The sequence below is a fragment of the Cucurbita maxima genome, unplaced genomic scaffold (assembly GCF_002738345.1).
Source record: "Cucurbita maxima cultivar Rimu unplaced genomic scaffold, Cmax_1.0 Cma_Scf00024, whole genome shotgun sequence".
Taxonomy (NCBI): domain Eukaryota; kingdom Viridiplantae; phylum Streptophyta; class Magnoliopsida; order Cucurbitales; family Cucurbitaceae; genus Cucurbita; species Cucurbita maxima.
In genome coordinates this window covers 3388850-3408698 of record NW_019272040.1, presented here as the reverse complement: position 1 = coordinate 3408698, position 19849 = coordinate 3388850, and the positions used below count along the sequence as shown (strand labels likewise).

Genomic DNA, 19849 nt, shown 5'->3' with positions numbered 1-19849 from the left:
ATTGAATTAGTTTAATTTATATTATAAAAATCTCATCAAAATAATTTAATTTTGTATTATATAAAGACTTTGTATTTATAATTTATAAGCATATTTGATTCTCGCTCCGTTTACCAATTTTAGTAAACAATAAATTACATTAAATATAGATTAAATTATTATAAATTTAAAATATAAAGAATAAATGATTACATATTAAAGTTAAAAACTAAATTAGTTTCTTTTATAAGATTAAAAAAAAAGAAAAAAAAAAGAAAAAAAAAAGGGAGGTGGTTGAAATCGTTAATTAGAAGCAAAAGGAGCGGTAAAAATGTAATTTCAGTCTGTCACCCACAAGAGTCCTCCACCCCACAGTCGCTCTCTCTCTCTCTCCATCAATAATCTTCACTCTCTGTCTCTCTACAAAGCCTCTCTTTTTTCTCGACTTCAATTCACTGCCACTGTTCTTCTTCTTCCCCGTTTCTCTCGTCTGCAAAGTCGACCCAGTTGGTTAAATTTGTCTGCGCTTCCATAATTTTGCGGCGATTCGATTCCCCAATTGAATATTTCTCTTCCGTTCTTCTCGCCGGAACTCTTGTTTCCTTCATCTCCGCTACTTGCCTCCACTCTACGACTTTCATGCCACTCTCCCTCTATGTGCTGAATCCGCTACCAACTCTGGTGTATCTTGTTCAGATCTGAGACTTGGCCCGCCGGATCCGTGCTCACCAACCTCAGATATGGAGGAAGCATTGGAGCTGGCTCGTGCCAAGGACACCAAGGAGCGCATGGCCGGTGTCGAACGCCTCTATGAACTTCTCGAAGCTTCCAGAAAAAGTTTGAATTCCGCCGAGACTACGGCCTTGGTTGATTGCTGCCTCGATCTTCTCAAGGACAACAACTTTAGGGTTTCCCAGGGTGCTCTCCAGGCTTTGGCTTCTGCTGCTGTGCTCTCTGGCGAGCCTCTCAAGTTGCATTTCAATGCCCTTGTCCCCGCTGTTGTCGAGCGATTGGGTGATGCGAAGCAACCTGTGAGAGAAGCCGCAAGGAGGCTCTTGCTCACTCTTATGGAGGTACTGGATGAGCCTTTACTTCTGCGGATTTAACGATTTCAGCAATTGTTGCCGTCTATGTGGCAAATGAATCCATGAATTTGATTGAAATCTAATCACTTGGAGTCGATTTAGTTTCTTTCTTCCGAGTTCGGCCGAAATTTCTCTCCCCTATTTACAAGAACTTAGATATTTCATTGCGTTCTGTGTACTCAAATGATCTTTAATCGGGTCGTGATAGTGCATCCTAGGAATGGTTACAGTATTTTCCTTCATTGTTTGGGTATCGAGCTCTTTTATCCGTTCTTTGCCTTAAAGCTTATTTAGTATGCCCAGATTTGTTGATGCTTAGAACCAGCAAATTACACCTTGTGTTGGCTACATATTCATTAACCAATATCATTTCCCATTAATTTTGATCGGCGGCTGTGGGTTTTTGATCAAGTCTTCGACGTAAGAATAATCTGTGTCAATCTCTGTCTATCCTTACTGTTCACATGTAGGTTGCAAATATGGTCATATGACCATAGAATACTAAGGTCGACTTACCTCCGTGATCGCAGTCAAAAAAATTTCAGGTGGCAGTTATCTTAGTGAACTTTTTATTTTTCCTTTTTAATGGGGGGTGTAAGTGTCCCCTCTTAACATTATTAATTCTACGAAGGAGCTATTGCCGCTTTTCGCGGTTTCTGTTAGATAGACTGATATATGTATCTCTTGTACTGTTAGTTCAAGGCTAATCTTTGTTTTTTTATATGGCAGGGCGAGATTTAAGTAGTTGAATTCATGGAGTGAGAAAATGAAAAAAAAATTATTTTCTTCTTGTATCCAATATATTGTTTATTATTCACTCAAAACTTTTTCCTTGTTTTGTTTGCTTGCCTGCGCAAGGAAAGAGCATGTAGAATTCTTGTCTTTTTTATATGGTCCTGCTGAAAGGAAAAAATGCACACGACATACCTAATAAAGGTTGCTACCTACAGATTTCTTCTCCAACAATCATTGTTGAAAGAGCTGGCTCTTATGCATGGTCACACAAAAGCTGGAGAATACGGGAAGAGTTTGCAAGAACTGTTACAGCAGCCATTGGCTTATTTGCATCAACTGAGCTTACACTTCAGCGGGCTGTACTACCTTCGGTATGAAACTGAATTTCCAAAACATAAGAAAAACGAAAAACCTTTTTGTCTGGTAACTTTTTTCCATCTTAGAAGTGTACTTGATAAAAGTTTTTCTCTACAGATTTTGCAGATGTTAAATGATCCAAACCCTGGAGTTAGGGAAGCCGCTATAGTCTGTATTGAGGTTAGCGACCTTGAGTTAATTGCAACAATGGGCATTCTGGTTCAAGCTTATGTCAATGTCAGATAGTGTCAATTGCAATATGCTATTGTTGAATTCAGCGATTAGACTTAAAGTTTCTTTTCTTCAGGAGATGTATACACAGGCTGGGCCACAGTTGCGTGATGAGCTTCAGCGCCATCACCTTCCTACCTATATGGTAAGTTTTTTCTTCAATCATCTCGTCTTCCCCCCTTGCCCTTTTTGTTATAAGGATGCGTTTAGTCCCTTATTCCTAATTTCTTTTATGATTAGAAAGTGCTTGAATGCTTATAGTTTTATTTTACTTCAGATAAAGTAGCAATCTAATTTATGGAAATGGATGTTACTATTATAATTTTCTGAATTTTTGTTTTATCATCTACCTCCAGGTGAAAGATATTAATGCTCGTCTTGAGAAAATTACACCTCAAGTTCGGTCCTCAGAAGGACTAGGTAGTTTTTCAGTTGGAGACATGAAGCCTGCAAATATTAACCCTAAAAAAAGTAGTCCGAAGGCTAAGAGTTCCAACAGGGAGGTTTCTCTTTTTGGAGGTTAGTTTTTAGTTTATATTTGAATAGTCTAGCAAAAACAACCAATATGGGTCCATCCAAACCTATTCATTATGAGATTTATTTATTTATTTTAATATTTTTGTAAATAATAAGTAGGTGGTAGCTATTTATGTCTAATTTCAAGCGTTTTATAACCCTTCTCCTTTTGTTGTCCATACCAACTGGGTAGCACTCCATGGTGTAATTGTGGTCTCTGTGGCGGGGGTTATTGTGTTAAGTGATTTGTGTTTGTTTTAGTTGCTCTAGCATGCCCATTTGCTTCTGTGTGCTGTATTTTTTTTAATTTTATTATTATTTTTATTATTATAATTATTATTCTTGTTATATTGTTTTTAGGAGAAACATTTGCTTAATTGATGAATGAAATATAAAGAGGGGAAAGAGGCCTCCATCGCCAAAAGGTTGATTACAAAAATAACTCCCACTAGGTCGAAAGAAGACCAAGCCTATAATATGAAAAGGGTGGTCTACATTTACACGTAAATGGAGCTAAAAAAAACTTACTTATCTGGGTGTTGGATGCTGGCCTCCTAGGACTTTTCAATTTATCTGCTAGGTCTTAGTATTGTGATTAAAGCCCTGTTTGTTTAGTTAGTTGGTTGGCTCCCCTAGCTTAGGCTGATTCTTTATTTATTATCATTATTATTTTTTTTATGCTCGTTGGCTTTTCTTTTTTCTACTCTTTCATTTTCTCTCTAGGAAAGCTTGACTTCTCATTTAAAAAGAAAGAGTACCAGATAGTGTTGAAAGAGACTGCAGAATTTGTGAATATGCAATTTTTCCTTTTTTAGCTAAAGTTTATCGAAGATAACTTTGTCACTATTGACTAAAACTAGCCAAAATGGGTTGGCATGTTGGACAACCCTCTAGGGTTTCATAACTCATGAGTTTCTTTGGCAATTGAATATAGTAGGCTCAAGTAGTTATTCCGTAAGATTAATTGAGGTATGTGTTAGAGGTAATGAGGATTATCATCTTAGCTACACCATTACTCTTTGCATTATTCTGTCATGCTGACTATGACATTTGGTTTTAATATTTATCTGGTACTTTGTCATCTACTTCAGTTAAGAGGTTCTTACTACTCTCTTTTCCAAAGTAGAAGGAATAATTTGAAATTTCTCCTTGGGTTCTTATTAACAAACTATAAGTAGAAGGAACATTTGAATGCTCAGATTTTCAACATTTTTAATTGTGCACTTCATAGTAACACTTATATTTTGAGTGTCGATTTTAAAAAAAGAGTTATCCTTTGAGCGGTATTTAAAGCATGGATGAAATCAGGGCCTTTTAACCAGAATCTTGGAGTATGGTATTCGTTAAATTATCTTTGCTTAGGAGGTTGCTGCTGTCATGTGCAGGAGAAAGTGATGTAACTGAGAAGCAGATAGATCCTATAAAAGTGTATTCAGAGAAGGAGCTAATAAGGGAAATTGAGAAGATAGCTTCTATCCTTGTTCCAGAAAAGGATTGGTCTATTCGCATAGCAGCCATGCAGAGAATAGAGGGCTTTGTTTCTGGAGGTTTTACTACAACTCTTTTCGCTTACAGTATATGTCACATGCTGATGAATTAGTAGCTTAAATGAATTGAATTTATTAGGCTGACATAACTGTGATTTTGCGAGTCACAAATATTCTCTTCCAATAATGTTGTACTTTTTCTTCATATATGAAATTATTCAAGTATGTCGTATGTTGATTAACATCAGTAGTCACTATTGAGTTTGATTTGTTAAGTTGGAAAAATTGTGATAGAAAGGTTTATAGATTTTTTTTTAAAGGATGTTTTCAGTATTAATTGCCTGATTCACATTTCTCTTTGATGTGTTAATATTGCCACAATTGTTCTACTGTCACTACCGTATGAGCTTGTTTTGTGGGCCATACTATCTCTTTATCTATCTATGATGTTTGGTATGGCCTGGAATTGTATAACGGAGGCGGAGTTCTCAATGCATTGGTGTTGAGGAAGGATGCTCATTTTTTTTTTCCTGATAGGTGCTGCTGACTATCCATGTTTTAAGGGATTGTTGAAACAGCTGGTTGGACCTCTCAGTACTCAATTATCTGATAGAAGGTCTAGCATAGTGAAACAGGTGTAATTGCAGTTATTATTATTTTTATTATTATTTGTATCAGACTGTTGATCTTTACTGAACTTTTTTTTTTTTTCTTTCTTTAAATTTTTATTTGATTACGAATCGGATTTCAATTTTGTTTTCAATGCTTCTTGATATTCATTATGTAAGATTTGTGTGATTTATCATCAATTGTCGTTAAATCTTACACTAACATTTAGTGGGTCCAAAGTGATAATATTTTCTCTTTCTTTTATGCTTTGATAGTCGATGGGAAGTCTATTTCTTATTATTTTCTAAATGTATCTAGTTTATTGTGTTGGATAGGAAACATTATTTGGTGAAAGATTTTGTATTCAGTAAAGAATTGGGTTTTTATTGGCTTTTCCTTGGGACTCCTTAAGCACTGTTCTCTTTTTGCTCTTTACTGGTGTAAATGCAAACACACTTTTTCTGAGTATGGTCTTACCATACTTGTGGCCAAATGGATGACTGTTTTGTAATTCCATTATTAGAATCCATGGTCTCTTCCCTCTTTTATATTTTTTAGTATATAATGAAATACTTGTTTCTTTAAAAGAATGGTTTTACCTTCTCTCAATTCTACTTTGTATTTCAGGCTTGCCATTTGTTATGCTTCTTGTCTAAGGAACTTTTGGGAGATTTTGAAGCCTGCGCTGAAATGTTTATTCCAGTAAGTGAAAGATCTTGGAAAAATGTTGTTGTCATGCTGAGAATCCTAATTTGTTTTGTTTTCTGTTTTGTTTCTATTCAGGTCCTTTTCAAGCTGGTTGTCATTACTGTCCTTGTAATTGCGGAGTCTGCTGATAATTGCATAAAAACGGTATTGTTATTGCTTTATAAATTATGTCTCTTTTACCCTTTTTGTATTCTTTTTTATGGTTAGGACTTAAGTTGTTTTGGCTCCTTCCTTTGGGCTGTGGTTTTTGTATGTCCTTTTTTATTCTTTCATTTTCCTCCATGAAAGTTTGGTACTTCACCCAAAAGGGAACTATTTCTCTCCCCAAAGACAAAATTTCACTTGATTAGCAATTTCCATTGGCAATTGACTTGGGCGGTTTATAATGAATTTATTAATTTCATTTTCTTTTTCATCTAGATGTTGCGTAACTGTAAAGTTGCACGTGTGCTTCCCCGTATAGCTGATAGTGCAAAAAATGATCGAAATGCTGTACTACGTGCACGGTGAGAATTTCTTCACATTCCCGAAACTTATATGATAGCATTATTCTCCTGATTCCTATTGTGTCTTTTTTTGTATCATAGGTGTTGTGAATATGCACTTCTCATTCTCGAGTATTGGGCTGATGCACCTGAGATACAGCGAGCTGCTGATTTATATGAGGATCTAATCAGGTGTTGTGTAGCTGATGCAATGAGTGAGGTATTTTTGAAAAAATAATTCTTGAATTTCATTACTTTGTATAGAGAGTTCTTTTTGCCTTGTAAATCATTTTCATTTGAAATTCTTGTCAATTTGTGTGCAGTATTTCCTTATCCATTTAAAAAAAAAAAAAAAAAAAAAAAAAAAAAAAAAAAAAAAAAAAAAAAAAAAAAAAAAAAAAAAAAAAAAGAAGAGAGAAACGAAAAAGAAAAATTTAGATAATAGTCTCTGCCAGTTGTTCGAATTTCTTAATTACATTAATTGGTATAGCCACTCCATATCCTTAGATCTCTTTCTTATTATCCTCACTTTAATTTAGCAAGAATATCTGAATTTGTATGGCATAACATTCCATTTCATATCTCTCTTATTACCTCACTTTTAGTATATTTACTTGATAGGTTCGAGCCACTGCACGATTACTATACAGGATGTTTGCAAAAACTTGGCCGGAGCGTTCCAGACGTTTATTTTCCTCATTTGACCTTGTGATTCAGAGGGTATAGCTTACTTTCATTTGAAAGATGTTTTGATATCCATTCCATTATTAAATGTACCATTCTCTAAATTCCAAAGTTTCCTCCAGTTAATTAATGAAGACGATGGGGGTATACATAGGCGACATGCTTCTCCATCTGTTCGTGATAGAGGTACAATGATGTCACTCAACTCTCAACCATCGACTGGCTCAAGCTTACCTGGATATGGAACTTCTGCTATTGTTGCAATGGATAGAAGTTCAAGTTTATCGTCTGGGGCTTCGCTCTCATCTGGACTTCTGTCTCAGTCTAAGACCTCTGTTGATGGTTCTGAACGTAGTTTGGAAAGTGTGTTGCATTCAAGCAAACAGAAGGTCAATGCAATTGAAAGCATGCTCAGAGGCTTGGATTTATCTGAGAAACATAATGCAAATCTTCGATCATCTAGTTTGGATCTAGGTACCCAATATCATATGCTGTTAATTAGCTTTTTATCACCCTTGAGCTCTTGGGTTTGTTCTTGTTCTTATGCTTTATGAAGCAACTAGCTAAAGTTGATATGTGTGAGCGGCTAAATTTTCCTCTTACTTCCCCTAGTGCAGGAGTTGACCCTCCATCATCTCGTGATCCACCCTTTCCTCAAGCTTTACTCGCAACTAATCATTTGAGTAACTCTTCTACAGCTGAATTAACTGCATCAAATCAGAATAAAGTTAGGAGCCGGCAAGGTGGATTGGGTTTATCTGATATCATCACTCAAATTCAAGCTTCCAAAGGTTCTGGTAAATCATCATATCGCAGCAATGTGGTCAGAGAATCTTTGACTACTTTTTCATCTTACTCTATGAAGCGGGTTGTTGACCGACACCAGGAAAGGGGTTCTGTTGAAGAGAATAATGATATTAGAGAGGCTAAGCGGTATATTACCCCACAAATTGAGAGGCATTACTTGGATACATCTTATAGGGATGGGAACTACAAGGATTCTCATAATAGTTATATTCCCAACTTCCAGAGACCACTGTTGAGAAAGAATGCAGCTGGGCGAATGTCTGCAACGAGGCGTCGGAGTTTTGATGATAGCCAGCTACCACTTGGGGAAATGTCAAGTTACGTTGACAGTCCAGCTTCTCTCAGTGATGCTCTTAGTGAGGGACTTAATCCATCTTCTGATTGGTGCACTAGGGTTGGCACCTTTAATTATCTTCAATCTTTGCTGCAGCAGGGTTCAAAAGGAATACAAGAAGTACTCCAAAATTTTGAGAAGGTAATGAAATTGTTTTTCCAGCACTTGGACGACCCACACCATAAAGTTGCACAGGCAGCACTTTCAACACTGGCTGATATAATTCCAACCTGCCGAAGGCCATTTGAGAGCTATATGGAAAGGATCTTACCCCATGTTTTCTCTCGGTTGATTGACCCAAAGGAGTTAGTTAGGCAACCCTGCTCGACAACTTTGGAAATTGTTAGTAAAAGTTATAGTACTGATTCTCTCTTACCTGCTTTACTCCGTTCTCTGGATGAACAGCGGTCACCAAAGGCAAAGCTGGCTGTTATTGAGTTTGCTATAAATTCTTTTAACAAGCATGTTGTGAATTCTGATGGCTTTAGTAATAATGGCATCCTAAAGTTATGGCTTGCTAAACTGACACCATTGGTTTATGACAAAAATACAAAGTTGAAGGAGGCAGCCATTACATGCATTATATCTGTTTACTCACACTTTGAACCAGCAGCTGTCTTGAATTATATCCTTAGCCTATCAGTTGAAGAACAGAATTCCTTGAGGCGAGCCCTTAAACAATATACTCCTCGCATTGAGGTGGACTTGATGAACTTTTTACAGAACAAGAAAGAACGCCAACGACCTAAGTCCTTGTATGACCCATCTGATGTGGTTGGATCATCTTCTGAGGAAGGGTATGTTAGCATGTCCAAAAAGAATCAATTCTTTGGTAGATACTCAGCTGGTTCTCTTGATGACGAGAGTGGTAGGAAGTGGAATACGAACCAGGAATCAACCCTGGTTACAAGGAGCATTGGTCAAGCTACTTCTGATGAACTTCGTGAGAACTTGTATCATAATTTTGATTCTGGTTCCAGCAATGATGTTACTACTTTGAAAACCAAAGAGGCAAATTATTTGGAAAATTCCACACATCAAAACCTGGGCTCACGGACTAGTCTGGTGGATAATGTTGATAATAGTGTTGATTTTGACGATTATTCTTCCCTGCATTTGGTTAATGGTGAGATTGACAGCAATCACTTGGGAGTTGCTGAAAACATTGGGTATGATGACGAGGCTTCACTAGAGCTCGGTTCTCATCAACACAAAATTAAATCTGTTAACTCCATAATGGACACATGCCCTAGTATCCCTCAAATTCTTCACCTGGTGAGCACTCTCACAATGGATTTGTTTGTATCTATTAGTTATTTTCTTTTAGTTCAGTTTTAAAAATTTTATATCCTCGCATCAGATGTTATGTGAGATGATCCGGATGATAGATAAGTGGTATGTGTTGTCTTCTTCTGCAGATAAGTACTGGCAATGGTGAAAGCCCTTCTGCAAGCAAATGTGGTGCACTGCAGCAGCTAGTTGAAACTTCCATAAGTAATGATCCGTCCATTTGGACCAAGGTATGGTCCAACTCTTGATCAATTGATAATCCATATTTTCAATTCAAGGACTTCAAACTATTGGTGCCTTTTGGGGGGGTGGTTACTATCAGCTTATAGATGGGTAATTTAGCTTGATCACTGAGGGACATCGTACTGTGTTGTAGAATTCAGTGTTTTTGAAGGGAGGTGCCAACGCCTAGGTGTACACTCTTTTGTCTGATTGAATGTGGCTCAGGTTTTTTCAGTAACTATTCTAAAACAACCTCTAAAATCTTAACGTTATTATATTTTTAAAAAATTCTGCATTTCTCTATTTTTGGTTGGTAGCTTTTTGTTCTTTCGGCTCCTTTTGTTTTGGGCTTTCCATTTTTGTTTCCTATTATTCTATTTCTTCTAGATGAAAGTTGGTTTCTTTGAAGAAAAAAAGTTTGTGACAGTTCAACTACAGAACACATGGTTCCAACAGCAGGCGAAGTTAGGATCTACATACATATTTGGGAATCTTGTGGCAACGCTTGATATCTCATTCCATGTTCTTTGTTGGGAAGAACATATTAAGAAGAAAGACAAAATTGTTACAATTTTCATGCTCGTTCCAAATTCAAAGTACCGTTTGTGCAAATAAAAGCTTCTTGTTACACGATTTCTTCCTTATATAGACGAATATAGGATCTATGGAGCAATTACTTAGAAGTATATTTTGTGCCATAACTCTTCCTACCCTTCCTTTCTGATAGAAAAGGATCTTAGATGTATATTTTGTGCCGTAATTCTTCCTACCCTTCCTTCCTGATAGAAAAGGATCTCTTGATCCTGAACCAATCTGACATCGGATTGCAAATTCAAATTCAAGTTTATTGGTGTAGAGTAGATCTAATTATACAAGTGAAATCCTCCAACATATGAAAGAGGGAAAAAGTAGTTTCGTTGTTGTAGAACTCTCAAGGTCAAGCTTAACAATGACACCCATAGGGGTGTTCCAAAAATTCGATGACCCATAAAACCCGATTAATCCAACCCAAGTCTAAACTGAATGTATAGACTCGAGGGGCATTGTTGAAAGATCTGCCACCATGCCTAACGTCTTCACAATAGTTCTCTGGTTTCTACCACCTTGAAAGCAATAGCAGCATTAGAACCCTGGTAACATTAGGAAATATATCTCTTAGGGATTCTTGAACTGCAGTCAAAAGAATCCTTCTGATGAGGTGTATCTACATTTCATGCCACAGCACACCACTTTCGTGAGTACTGAATTCCATGTTTTTTCTTGGCTCTTCTGTAACTGATGCCAATGCCCCCTTTCAAGTGATGCCGTTCTGTTATCTTCTCTGTTCTGTTTTCCTAGTAATGCTTGAGTTTGATTATCAACTTATCCTTGCTTGACATTTAGCTATATGGTTGTTGATATTTACGATTGAGAATTGTTTTGCCAGAGGTCCATTTTCATCTCATAGATTGTTTTTCCATTTGCAGTACTTCAATCAAATTTTGACAGTGATACTGGAAGTGTTGGACAATTCTGATTCCTCTGTACGCGAGGTTGCTCTTACATTGATAACTGAAATGATTAAGAACCAGGCAAGTTAAATATGATTTTTCTGATGCTTTATGAGATGCTGCATTTATTGAACACAATTATTCAACATTTCCATAGTACATTTTTTCCTATTTAGTGAATTCTCATTTTTATCCTTCATTTTATGATTCCAGAGGGATTCAATGGAAGATTCTGTTGAGATCGTAATTGAGAAGCTCCTCCATGTTACTAAGGACATTATTCCCAAAGTAACTGTTCTTAGCATTTTGAAACTTCTTTTGCTTGTTTTTACCCATCTAAAATTGCTCCCTCTTCCTTGCACCTTTATTTTCAGGTTTCAAATGATGCAGAGAATTGCCTGACCATCGTGTTATCTCATTATGATCCATTCAGATGCTTAAGTGTATGTATATTTGCATTCTATTTTTCTCTTCATGGATATTACCTGCCCATAATTCATTTTCAGATACCTATTTCGTTGATAGTATATCGTATCAGGAAAAAGATAAAAATAGCATCAGAGATACAGTTTTTTATTTTATTTTATTTATTTATTTATTAATCATTATAATTCTTTCGCATAGTTCTTGAGGTTTAGTATAACATGGGCGATGTACTTCATTTTGCAGGTTATTGCTCCCTTGTTGGTTACTGAGGATGAGAAAACTCTTGTGACCTGCATCAATTGTTTGACAAAGGTTTATTCTTTTAGTACCCTCCTAGTTGCAATTTCTTTTAGCTGGGTCCCATCTTACAAGCACCAACTTAAAACCACTACTTCCACTTCTGAATTTTTTAATTTTTTAATTTTTAATTTTTAATTTTTAATTTTTTTTTTTTGTTCTCAGAATTTTGTTTTTGGCTAATCTCTTTGTAAAGAAAGATGAAAATCATTGGAAAGAAATGTTAACAAATATAATATTGAGAAACTAAATGGTTATAAAAAAGACTTGAACTAGATAGTGCAGAAATGACTGTTGTTATGTTTTGGTTAAAATTCTGACCTGCCGCTACTTGGGTTTTCAGCTCGTAGGTCGGCTCTCGCAAGAGGAGTTGATGACACAGTTGCCCACTTTTTTGCCTGCTCTCTTTGAAGCATTTGGACATCAGAGTGCTGACGTGAGGAAGGTAATGGGCGCTACTTGGGTTTTCATTTTTCATTCTTGCTTCACTGGTATAACAAAAGAATGAAATAGAATAACAAAAGAAAGGTATTCATATCTCACATAGCCTTATTGACTGACAATTTGGTGCAGACTGTTGTGTTCTGTCTTGTTGACATCTACATAATGCTTGGGAAGCAATTTTTGCCTCACTTGGAGGCACTCAACAGCACTCAGCTACGTTTGGTTACAATTTACGCCAATCGAATTTCGCAAGCTAGGACAGGAACCGCCATCAACGCCAATCATGATTAATGGGGAGTTTGCATGGTTCTAATCTTTTTCTGATGTGAACAAATATTGTTCGTATATTCCATCACCCCTTGGTGTAAGTTTGTATATTGTGTGCATACATTGTGGATGCTTTTTTTTCTTTTTTTTTTCCACCCATTATATATTCTTTTTCATGTCATTTTTCTTTCCTAGATGCCAGTCTGGTTTGGAGATCATTGTGTTTAAGACCCATTATGAAATTCAAATTATTGTGCCCAATTTTGTATTTTACAGGTCCAGAATATTATTTACATGCAATTGAATGGGGGGGGAGTTTAATTTATTTTTATTTTATCCTTTTTCCTCTTAAATTAATTTAGGTTCTCATTCAAAAATAGTCTATTCTCACACGTATGGACTTGTTTAAAAAGTTAGACCTTCCATTTTAAAGTTAGACCCAAACTAAAGATATATGCTCAATTTGTTCGAGTGTCAATTGGGCCTTCAAATTCAAGACTGCCACTGCCGTAACTCCAAAGCCCAGATCCAAATTCAGCCTTAAAATCATAACCCAAAAATCTAGATTGGGCCTTAAATTCAAGAGCCCATTTCCGTAAAAGCCCGTTTCAAAATCCGGATCCCAATTGGGCCTTAAAAGCCCATTTCCGTAAATCCAAAATCCTGATCCCAATTGGGCCTTAAAATTGTAACCCAAAAATCTCAATTAGACCTAAAAAATAAGAGAGAGATTTCCGTAAAAAAATTCAAGAGAGATTACCGTATATCCAAAACTCGGATCCGAATGGGCCCTAAATTCCAGGCAGCCCATTTCCGAAAATCTAAAACCCGCATCCTAACTGGGACTTAAAATTCTAACCCAAAAATATCAATTGGGCCTTAAAATTCAAGAGCCCATTTCAGTAAATCCCAAACCCGGATCATAATTGGGCCTGAAATTTGTAACCCGACAATCTCCGTTCGGCCTTAAATTCCAGACAGCCCATTTCGTAAATAAAAAACACGGATCAAAATTGGGCCTGAAACATTACCCAAAAATCTCAATTGGGCCTTAAATTCCAGGCAGCCCATTGCCGTAAATCCAAAACCCGCTACCTAAATGGGCCTCAATTTGTAACCCAAGAATCTCAATTGGGCCTTAAAATTCTAGATAGCCCATAACCATAAATCCTAAAACCCGGATCCGAGTTGGGCCTTAAAATTGTAACCCAAAAATCTTAATTGGGCCTTCAAATTCAAGATCGCCCATTGACGTAAGTCCAAAACCCGGATCCGAATTGGGCCTTAAAATTGTAACCAGAATATCTCAATTGGGCCTTAAAATTCAAGACGGTCTATTGCAGTAAATCCAAAACCCGGAACCGAATGGGGCCTGAAAATCGTAACCCAAAAATCTCAATTGGGCCTTAAATTCCAGGCAGCTCATTGCCGTAAATCTAAAACCTGGATCCTTACTGGGCCTTTAAATTGTAACCCAAAAATCTCAATTGGGCCTGAAAATTCTAGACAGCCCATAACCGTAAATCCTAAAACCTGGATCCGAGTTTCTGCTTAAAATTGTAACCCAAAAATGTCAATGGGGCCTTAAAATTCAAGATCGCCCATTGCCGCAAGTCAAAACCCGGATCCGAATTGGGCCTTAAAATTGTAACCCGAAAATCTCAATTGGGCCTTAAATTCATGATAGCCCATTTCCGTAAATCTAAAACCCGGATCCGTAACCCAAAAATCTCAATTGGGCCTTAAAATTCAAGACAGCCCATTGCCTTAAATCCGAAACCCGGATCTGAATTGGGCCTTTAAATTGTTACCCAAAAATCTTAAATGGGCCTCAATATTCAAGACAACCATTGCCGTAAATCGAAAACCCGGATCGAAATTGGGCCGTATAATTATAATCCAAAAATCTCAAGTGGGCCGTAGAACTCAAGCAGCCCATTTCAGTAAATCAAAAACTTGTATCCAAATTGGGTCTTAAAATTTTAATCCAGAAATCTCAATTGGGCCTTAAATTCAAGGCAGTCGTAAATCCAAAACCCGAATCCGAATTGTTGAAAATTTATTACCCATTTTCCCACCGTAAACCCTATGTCTTGTTGCAGTTGTCTGCAGCCATTGCAGAGCTGAGCTAACCGAATTAACCTTTCCACTTGTTTCTTCTGCACCATTCTCTTCTCTGCTCTTCTTCTCCATCTTCCCTGCAACTTCATTGCCACCATGCACCGCTTCGCCTGTGGCCTCGCCTCTAAAGCCAGGTACTTTACTACTTTTCACAACCTTCTTTCAGTTGATTGTTTCTCATTCGTTTCTCTCATTTTCCTCCTCCTTTCTTCTTGAAGGTTGGCTAGGAACAGTGCCCATCTGGTATTTTACTCCGTATCTAATTCATTTTCTATAATGTGTTCATGTTTTAATGCGCATTTTCGAGTAATGTCATGTGGTTACAATATATAATGTGAAATTTGCTTCATTTTCATTAACTTCGACAGTTTTGTCAACTGGTATTGACAACTCTTTTTCCCGAATGAGGGATTTTAGATCAATTCTAGATTGAACTGCAGTAGGAATTACGCAGCGAAGGACATTAAATTTGGGGTTGAAGCGCGCGCCTTGATGCTTAGGGGTGTTGAAGAGCTTGCAGATGCTGTCAAAGTTACAATGGGACCGAAAGTGAGTTGAACATGACCTAACTGTAAGACCTGTATGTATTTGTCGATTACTTTAGTGTTTAGTATATGATGATCACCAGTAGTAATCGACATATTAGGAATGCACATGATCAGGGGTTCCATTTATACAGTTTACTGACTAAGTGTTCTTTCTCACTTGTTTTTAAAAGGGGCGTAATGTAGTGTTAGAGCAAAGTTATGGTGCCCCAAAAGTGACGAAAGATGGTGTTACTGTTGCAAAGAGCATTGAATTCAAAGATAAAGTAAAAAATATTGGTGCAAGTTTGGTGAAGCAGGTTGCAAATGCTACCAATGATGTGGCAGGAGATGGTGAGTATTTGAAAACGTTCAATAGGAGCGTGTTTTTCACGTGGTCTGAACAGAACAGGTGCAGTCACTGACATGAAGCTCCTTTCTCTTGTTTCAGGTACAACATGTGCAACGGTTCTTACTCGTGCAATATTTACTGAAGGATGTAAATCTGTGGCTGCTGGAGTGAACGCTATGGACTTGAGACGTGGGATTACTATGGCAGTTGATTCTGTTATTACAACTCTGAAGAGCAGAGCCCGGATGATCAGTACATCTGAAGAAATAGCCCAGGTTGGAACAATATCAGCTAATGGAGAACGAGAGATCGGTGAGCTAATAGCTAAGGCTATGGAAAAAGTAGGAAAGGAGGGAGTTATCACCATTTCAGTAAGTTATTTCAAACTCTCTCTTGTGTTCCACTATTTGTTTGTATAATACCTGGATGTCTTTAATAGCTTGTGGCTCTTTGGCTTACGGATTTGACTTAATCGATGTCTGAGTTCATAGTCCCGATTCATTTTCCGGGTCCTAAAATGCCTCTATGTCTAGCATGAGAGCCATCTATCTTGTTCTCCATTTCTTTGCAGGACGGTAACACACTCGATAATGAATTGGAGATCGTTGAGGGAATGAAGATGGACAGGGGTTTCATATCTCCTTATTTTATTACCAACCAGAAAAACCAAAAATGTGTAAGGATTTAGTTTATTATTTATCACAACTTCCAGTTTTCTTTCACTTGGTTATTTTTTTCGTGATTCATCATGGTTTGGTTTTCGCTCGTCTTCCTATTCATGTTCCTATTCATATATTAACTTCTGGACTGGGTTCGGGGACTTGACATTTAGCCTTCGATAATGACCTTTACAGATTTTCACATCCTATTCAGCGTTATAAATTATGATAGACTTCTTGATTGTTTCGTCTTACAGGAATTGGAGGATCCACTAATTTTAATACACGAAAAGAAAATCTCAAATTTAAATGCTGTGGTAAAAGTCTTGGAGTTAGCTCTGAAGGTAACCTATCCTTTTAGTGGATGTTGACTCTGAGTTTAGTCTGAATATCACTGCTTAACAGTATGTCTTCCATTTTGGCCTTAGAGGCAAAGACCTTTACTTATTGTTGCTGAAGATGTGGAAAGTGAAGCATTAGCTACCCTTATTTTAAATAAGTTACGTGCTGGTATTAAGGTAACATAATGTTCTTAGTTACATGCTAAATTTTAGTGGTAACAATGGATATACCAACTAAAATGGTTTTTATCACTTAAACGAACGTAAGGTTTGCGCAATTAAAGCCCCCGGGTTCGGTGATAATAGGAAGGCTGGTATGCAGGATTTGGCAATTCTCACAGGAGGCCAGGTAGACTTTTTGACTATTTGCATCTCTTCCACCATGCTTTTCTAGAAGATCTCATGTTCTATTTTTCATTTTGTTTCTTTTTACCTTGAATATCAGGTCATAACTGAGGAACTTGGTCTAGATCTTGAAAAAGTTGGTGCTGAATCATTGGGTTCATGCAAAAAGGTGAAATAATCTTACTTTTTTGCCACATCAAGATTATATTTCTAATGTAATCAATGTTGTGCATATCGGCATAGGTTACGGTGTCGAAGGATGATACTGTAGTTCTTGATGGGACTGGTGACAAGAAGGCGATTGAAGAACAGTCTGACCAGGTTTCATTTTCTTCATTTTTGTAGAATGTCATGTTATGTTTTGAATTTCGTTAGGTTCCTTGGTGTGTGAATATACGAATAATTTCATGATCGAATGTGTGTGACAGTTGCGATCCTTGATTGAGTTGAGCACTTCAGACTATGACAAGGAAAAGCTGCAAGAACGGCTTGCAAAGCTTTCTGGCGGAGTTGCTGTTCTAAAGGTAAGTGTTTATGTCATGTAACTCAACTCGTTTAGGCATAAACATGCCAGCGCTCCGCTTGATTCGAGCTCTTGACTCACGTTTTTTGTAGATTGGTGGGGCCAGTGAAGCCGAAGTTGGGGAACGAAAGGATAGAGTTACCGATGCGCTAAATGCTACCAAAGCGGCCGTGGAGGAGGGAATTGTTGCTGGTAATGCCACCTTCTGAGATTATCTTTTTGTGCATGTCCTTTACCTAATTTTCTTTTTGGTTGGGATGGCTGAGAATTTGAAATGATAAATAATGTTCTATAACTTCATTCTTCATATCTTGTTGGTGGGAGATTCGAAACCATCAGCATTATGATTATGTCCAATTCGAAAAAAACGACCTTGATATCTCGAGAGTTGGCATGGCAGGCGGTGGTGTTGCTCTGCTCTATGCATCAAAGGAGTTGGAGAACTTGCATACTGCAAATTTTGATCAGAAGATCGGTGTTCAAATCATTCAAAACGCTCTAAAGGTTTCGAAATTTCATCCATATATTGAAGCCACTATGCATTATGGATATGTTACAATCATATTGTACAAGAATCAGTTAACTTAAGGCTGCTTCATCTGCAGATGCCTATTTATACAATTGCTTCTAATGCCGGAGTTGAAGGAGCAGTTGTGGCCGGGAAGCTACTCGAACAGGACAATTCCGACCTTGGATACGACGCAGCTAAAGGTCTGTATATTACGCCCCATGACATACAAAATGAATAGCAAGGTTTCGTTTTGTTTGTTTCCAGCCAAAGTTCTTGCAACTTCTGCTTATAATATAGCCTCCTACATTTCTTCATATAGGCGAATATGTAGACATGATCAAGGCTGGAATTATTGATCCCTTAAAAGTTATCAGAACCGCGCTAGTAGACGCCGCAAGGTAGCTTCGCTAGCCTCACTCGAGATGCATTGTCTCTTAATGTTGTTATTATTTAAGCTTGGCTTGGCCCTTACAAGCTTTGTTATTGTACACAGTGTTTCTTCGCTACTGACGACGACGGAGGCCGTGGTGGTCGAACAAGCTAAGGATGGTAAGGAAGCTGCCCCATCAATGGGAGGCGCCATGGGTTACTGAAACCGAACCCACCCTGATTTTGTTAACGATCATTCATTTGCCAGACCAATTCATAAGAATTTTTTTCTAGGAGCTGATAAAAACACATGTTTTTTCGACGACTCGTTGCATCAATGGTTAGATTGAGCCGAGTTTGAAACTTTTAGAAAAATGTCTTTCCAATCTAATAATCCAAGTCAATCTGAGGAACATGATGTGGACATCAGTCAGCCCAATCATCATCTGAAAAGCAGATGACACGGTATCAGGTGGAGGGTGAGGAAACAGTACAAAAGGGAGACGACAGTTCCTTTTCAGAAAAAAATTAAATTGGGTCAGAGCACATACAAGTACACGTGGATATCAAAATGCTGACCTGGCATTTTCTTCAACTTGCCACGATTGGCTACATACGTATACACGTGGATATCAAAATGCTGACTTGGCGTGTTCTTCAACTTGCCACGATTCGTAACTCACCCCTCTCTCTCCTGTCTGGGAATCACAACTCCAACACTGTTTTTTAGGATAATTTAATAAAAATATCTATGAAATTTATATTTGTTTATATATATATATATATAAATAAAGCTTTTTAATTTTAAAATAATCAATAATATTGTTAAAACTAAAAAAAAAAAAAAATTGTTGGGGTATGAAAATAATGGGCATAAGAGATGCCAGGAAGAAGAGGGACAAAGCAATATGTAGAGAAAGGAGAAGAATGTGATAGCAACCCAATGCCTCTCACTCATACCCCCCTTTTCTCCACTTCTTTCGACAACAATATCTTTCTCATATTACCTCCCTTACCAACCCCTCCATTCCCCCTCCCCCCTCTTATATGTATATGTGTACATGTATATGTATGTATGTATGTATGTGGTTTGGACTGCTCTTCGATATTATTTTTCTTTTGTTTTTTCTCAAAAATTTTAAAACGTGTATAGACCTCTCTCTCTATATATATATATATTGTGTGTATATATACACACCCGATTGAATTACTAACCTGTTATTGATTTTATTAGTGTGTTCATATTGAAAGACATGAATGGCGAGGTCTATAATTCATTTTTATTATAAAGTTCATAAGTATGAATTATTTATGAAAACTTGGGTAAAATTATTGCTGGTATTTTTCTTATTTATTTATTTATTTATTTATTAAGTTCAACTACTTTGGTATAATTTAATGATAGTGGAATTTATTATTGGTGTAATGAATCCGATAAAATTTTGCAAAAAACTACTTGTTTAACTCCGAAATTTCATATAAAGCATTGTGAAACATAAAAATGGATTAGGTGCAAATTGGTCTAGAAAATTTAAACACAATTTCAAATTAAAATAAAAACTTTATCCCACGTGACAAAAATGAAACCATAACTTAATTACTTGAAGAAAAATTTTATTATTCAAATTATCCGAAGCAATAGACAAAAGAT

The 19849-nt window shown here is 37.0% G+C and overlaps 2 protein-coding genes across 4 annotated transcripts; both read left to right on the top strand.

Moving 5' to 3' along the window:
* Nucleotides 1-350: 350 nt before the first annotated feature.
* On the top strand, nt 351-12721 carry LOC111498082 (CLIP-associated protein-like). 3 transcript variants are annotated; one of them, XM_023149143.1, is made up of 21 exons: nt 353-1052; nt 2015-2170; nt 2274-2336; nt 2464-2532; nt 2744-2906; nt 4289-4450; nt 4928-5025; nt 5627-5701; nt 5783-5851; nt 6128-6213; nt 6295-6412; nt 6814-6912; nt 6999-7350; nt 7575-9292; nt 9436-9537; nt 10996-11100; nt 11233-11307; nt 11394-11462; nt 11689-11757; nt 12086-12187; nt 12316-12721. In XM_023149143.1, exons 1-21 carry the CDS (start codon nt 720-722, stop codon nt 12475-12477), a joined length of 4245 nt encoding a protein of 1414 aa, XP_023004911.1. In that variant the 5' UTR covers nt 353-719; the 3' UTR covers nt 12478-12721. The 3 variants fall into 3 exon arrangements, with proteins under 3 accessions (XP_023004912.1, XP_023004911.1, XP_023004910.1); XM_023149142.1 differs by having other exon boundaries at nt 7494-9292; XM_023149144.1 differs by lacking the exons at nt 12086-12187; nt 12316-12721 and adding an exon at nt 12054-12077 and having other exon boundaries at nt 351-1052; nt 7494-9292; nt 11689-11811.
* A 1802-nt stretch (nt 12722-14523) lies between these two features.
* Nucleotides 14524-18611, top strand: LOC111498113 (chaperonin CPN60-2, mitochondrial-like). Its single transcript, XM_023149215.1, has 17 exons — nt 14524-14708; nt 14793-14817; nt 14992-15123; nt 15293-15452; nt 15550-15821; nt 16022-16126; nt 16367-16453; nt 16538-16627; nt 16719-16799; nt 16896-16964; nt 17039-17116; nt 17224-17319; nt 17411-17510; nt 17719-17822; nt 17924-18029; nt 18149-18227; nt 18323-18611. The coding sequence occupies exons 1-17, from the start codon at nt 14671-14673 to the stop codon at nt 18420-18422; spliced, it is 1722 nt and encodes a 573-aa protein (XP_023004983.1). The 5' UTR covers nt 14524-14670; the 3' UTR covers nt 18423-18611.
* Nucleotides 18612-19849: the final 1238 nt, after the last annotated feature.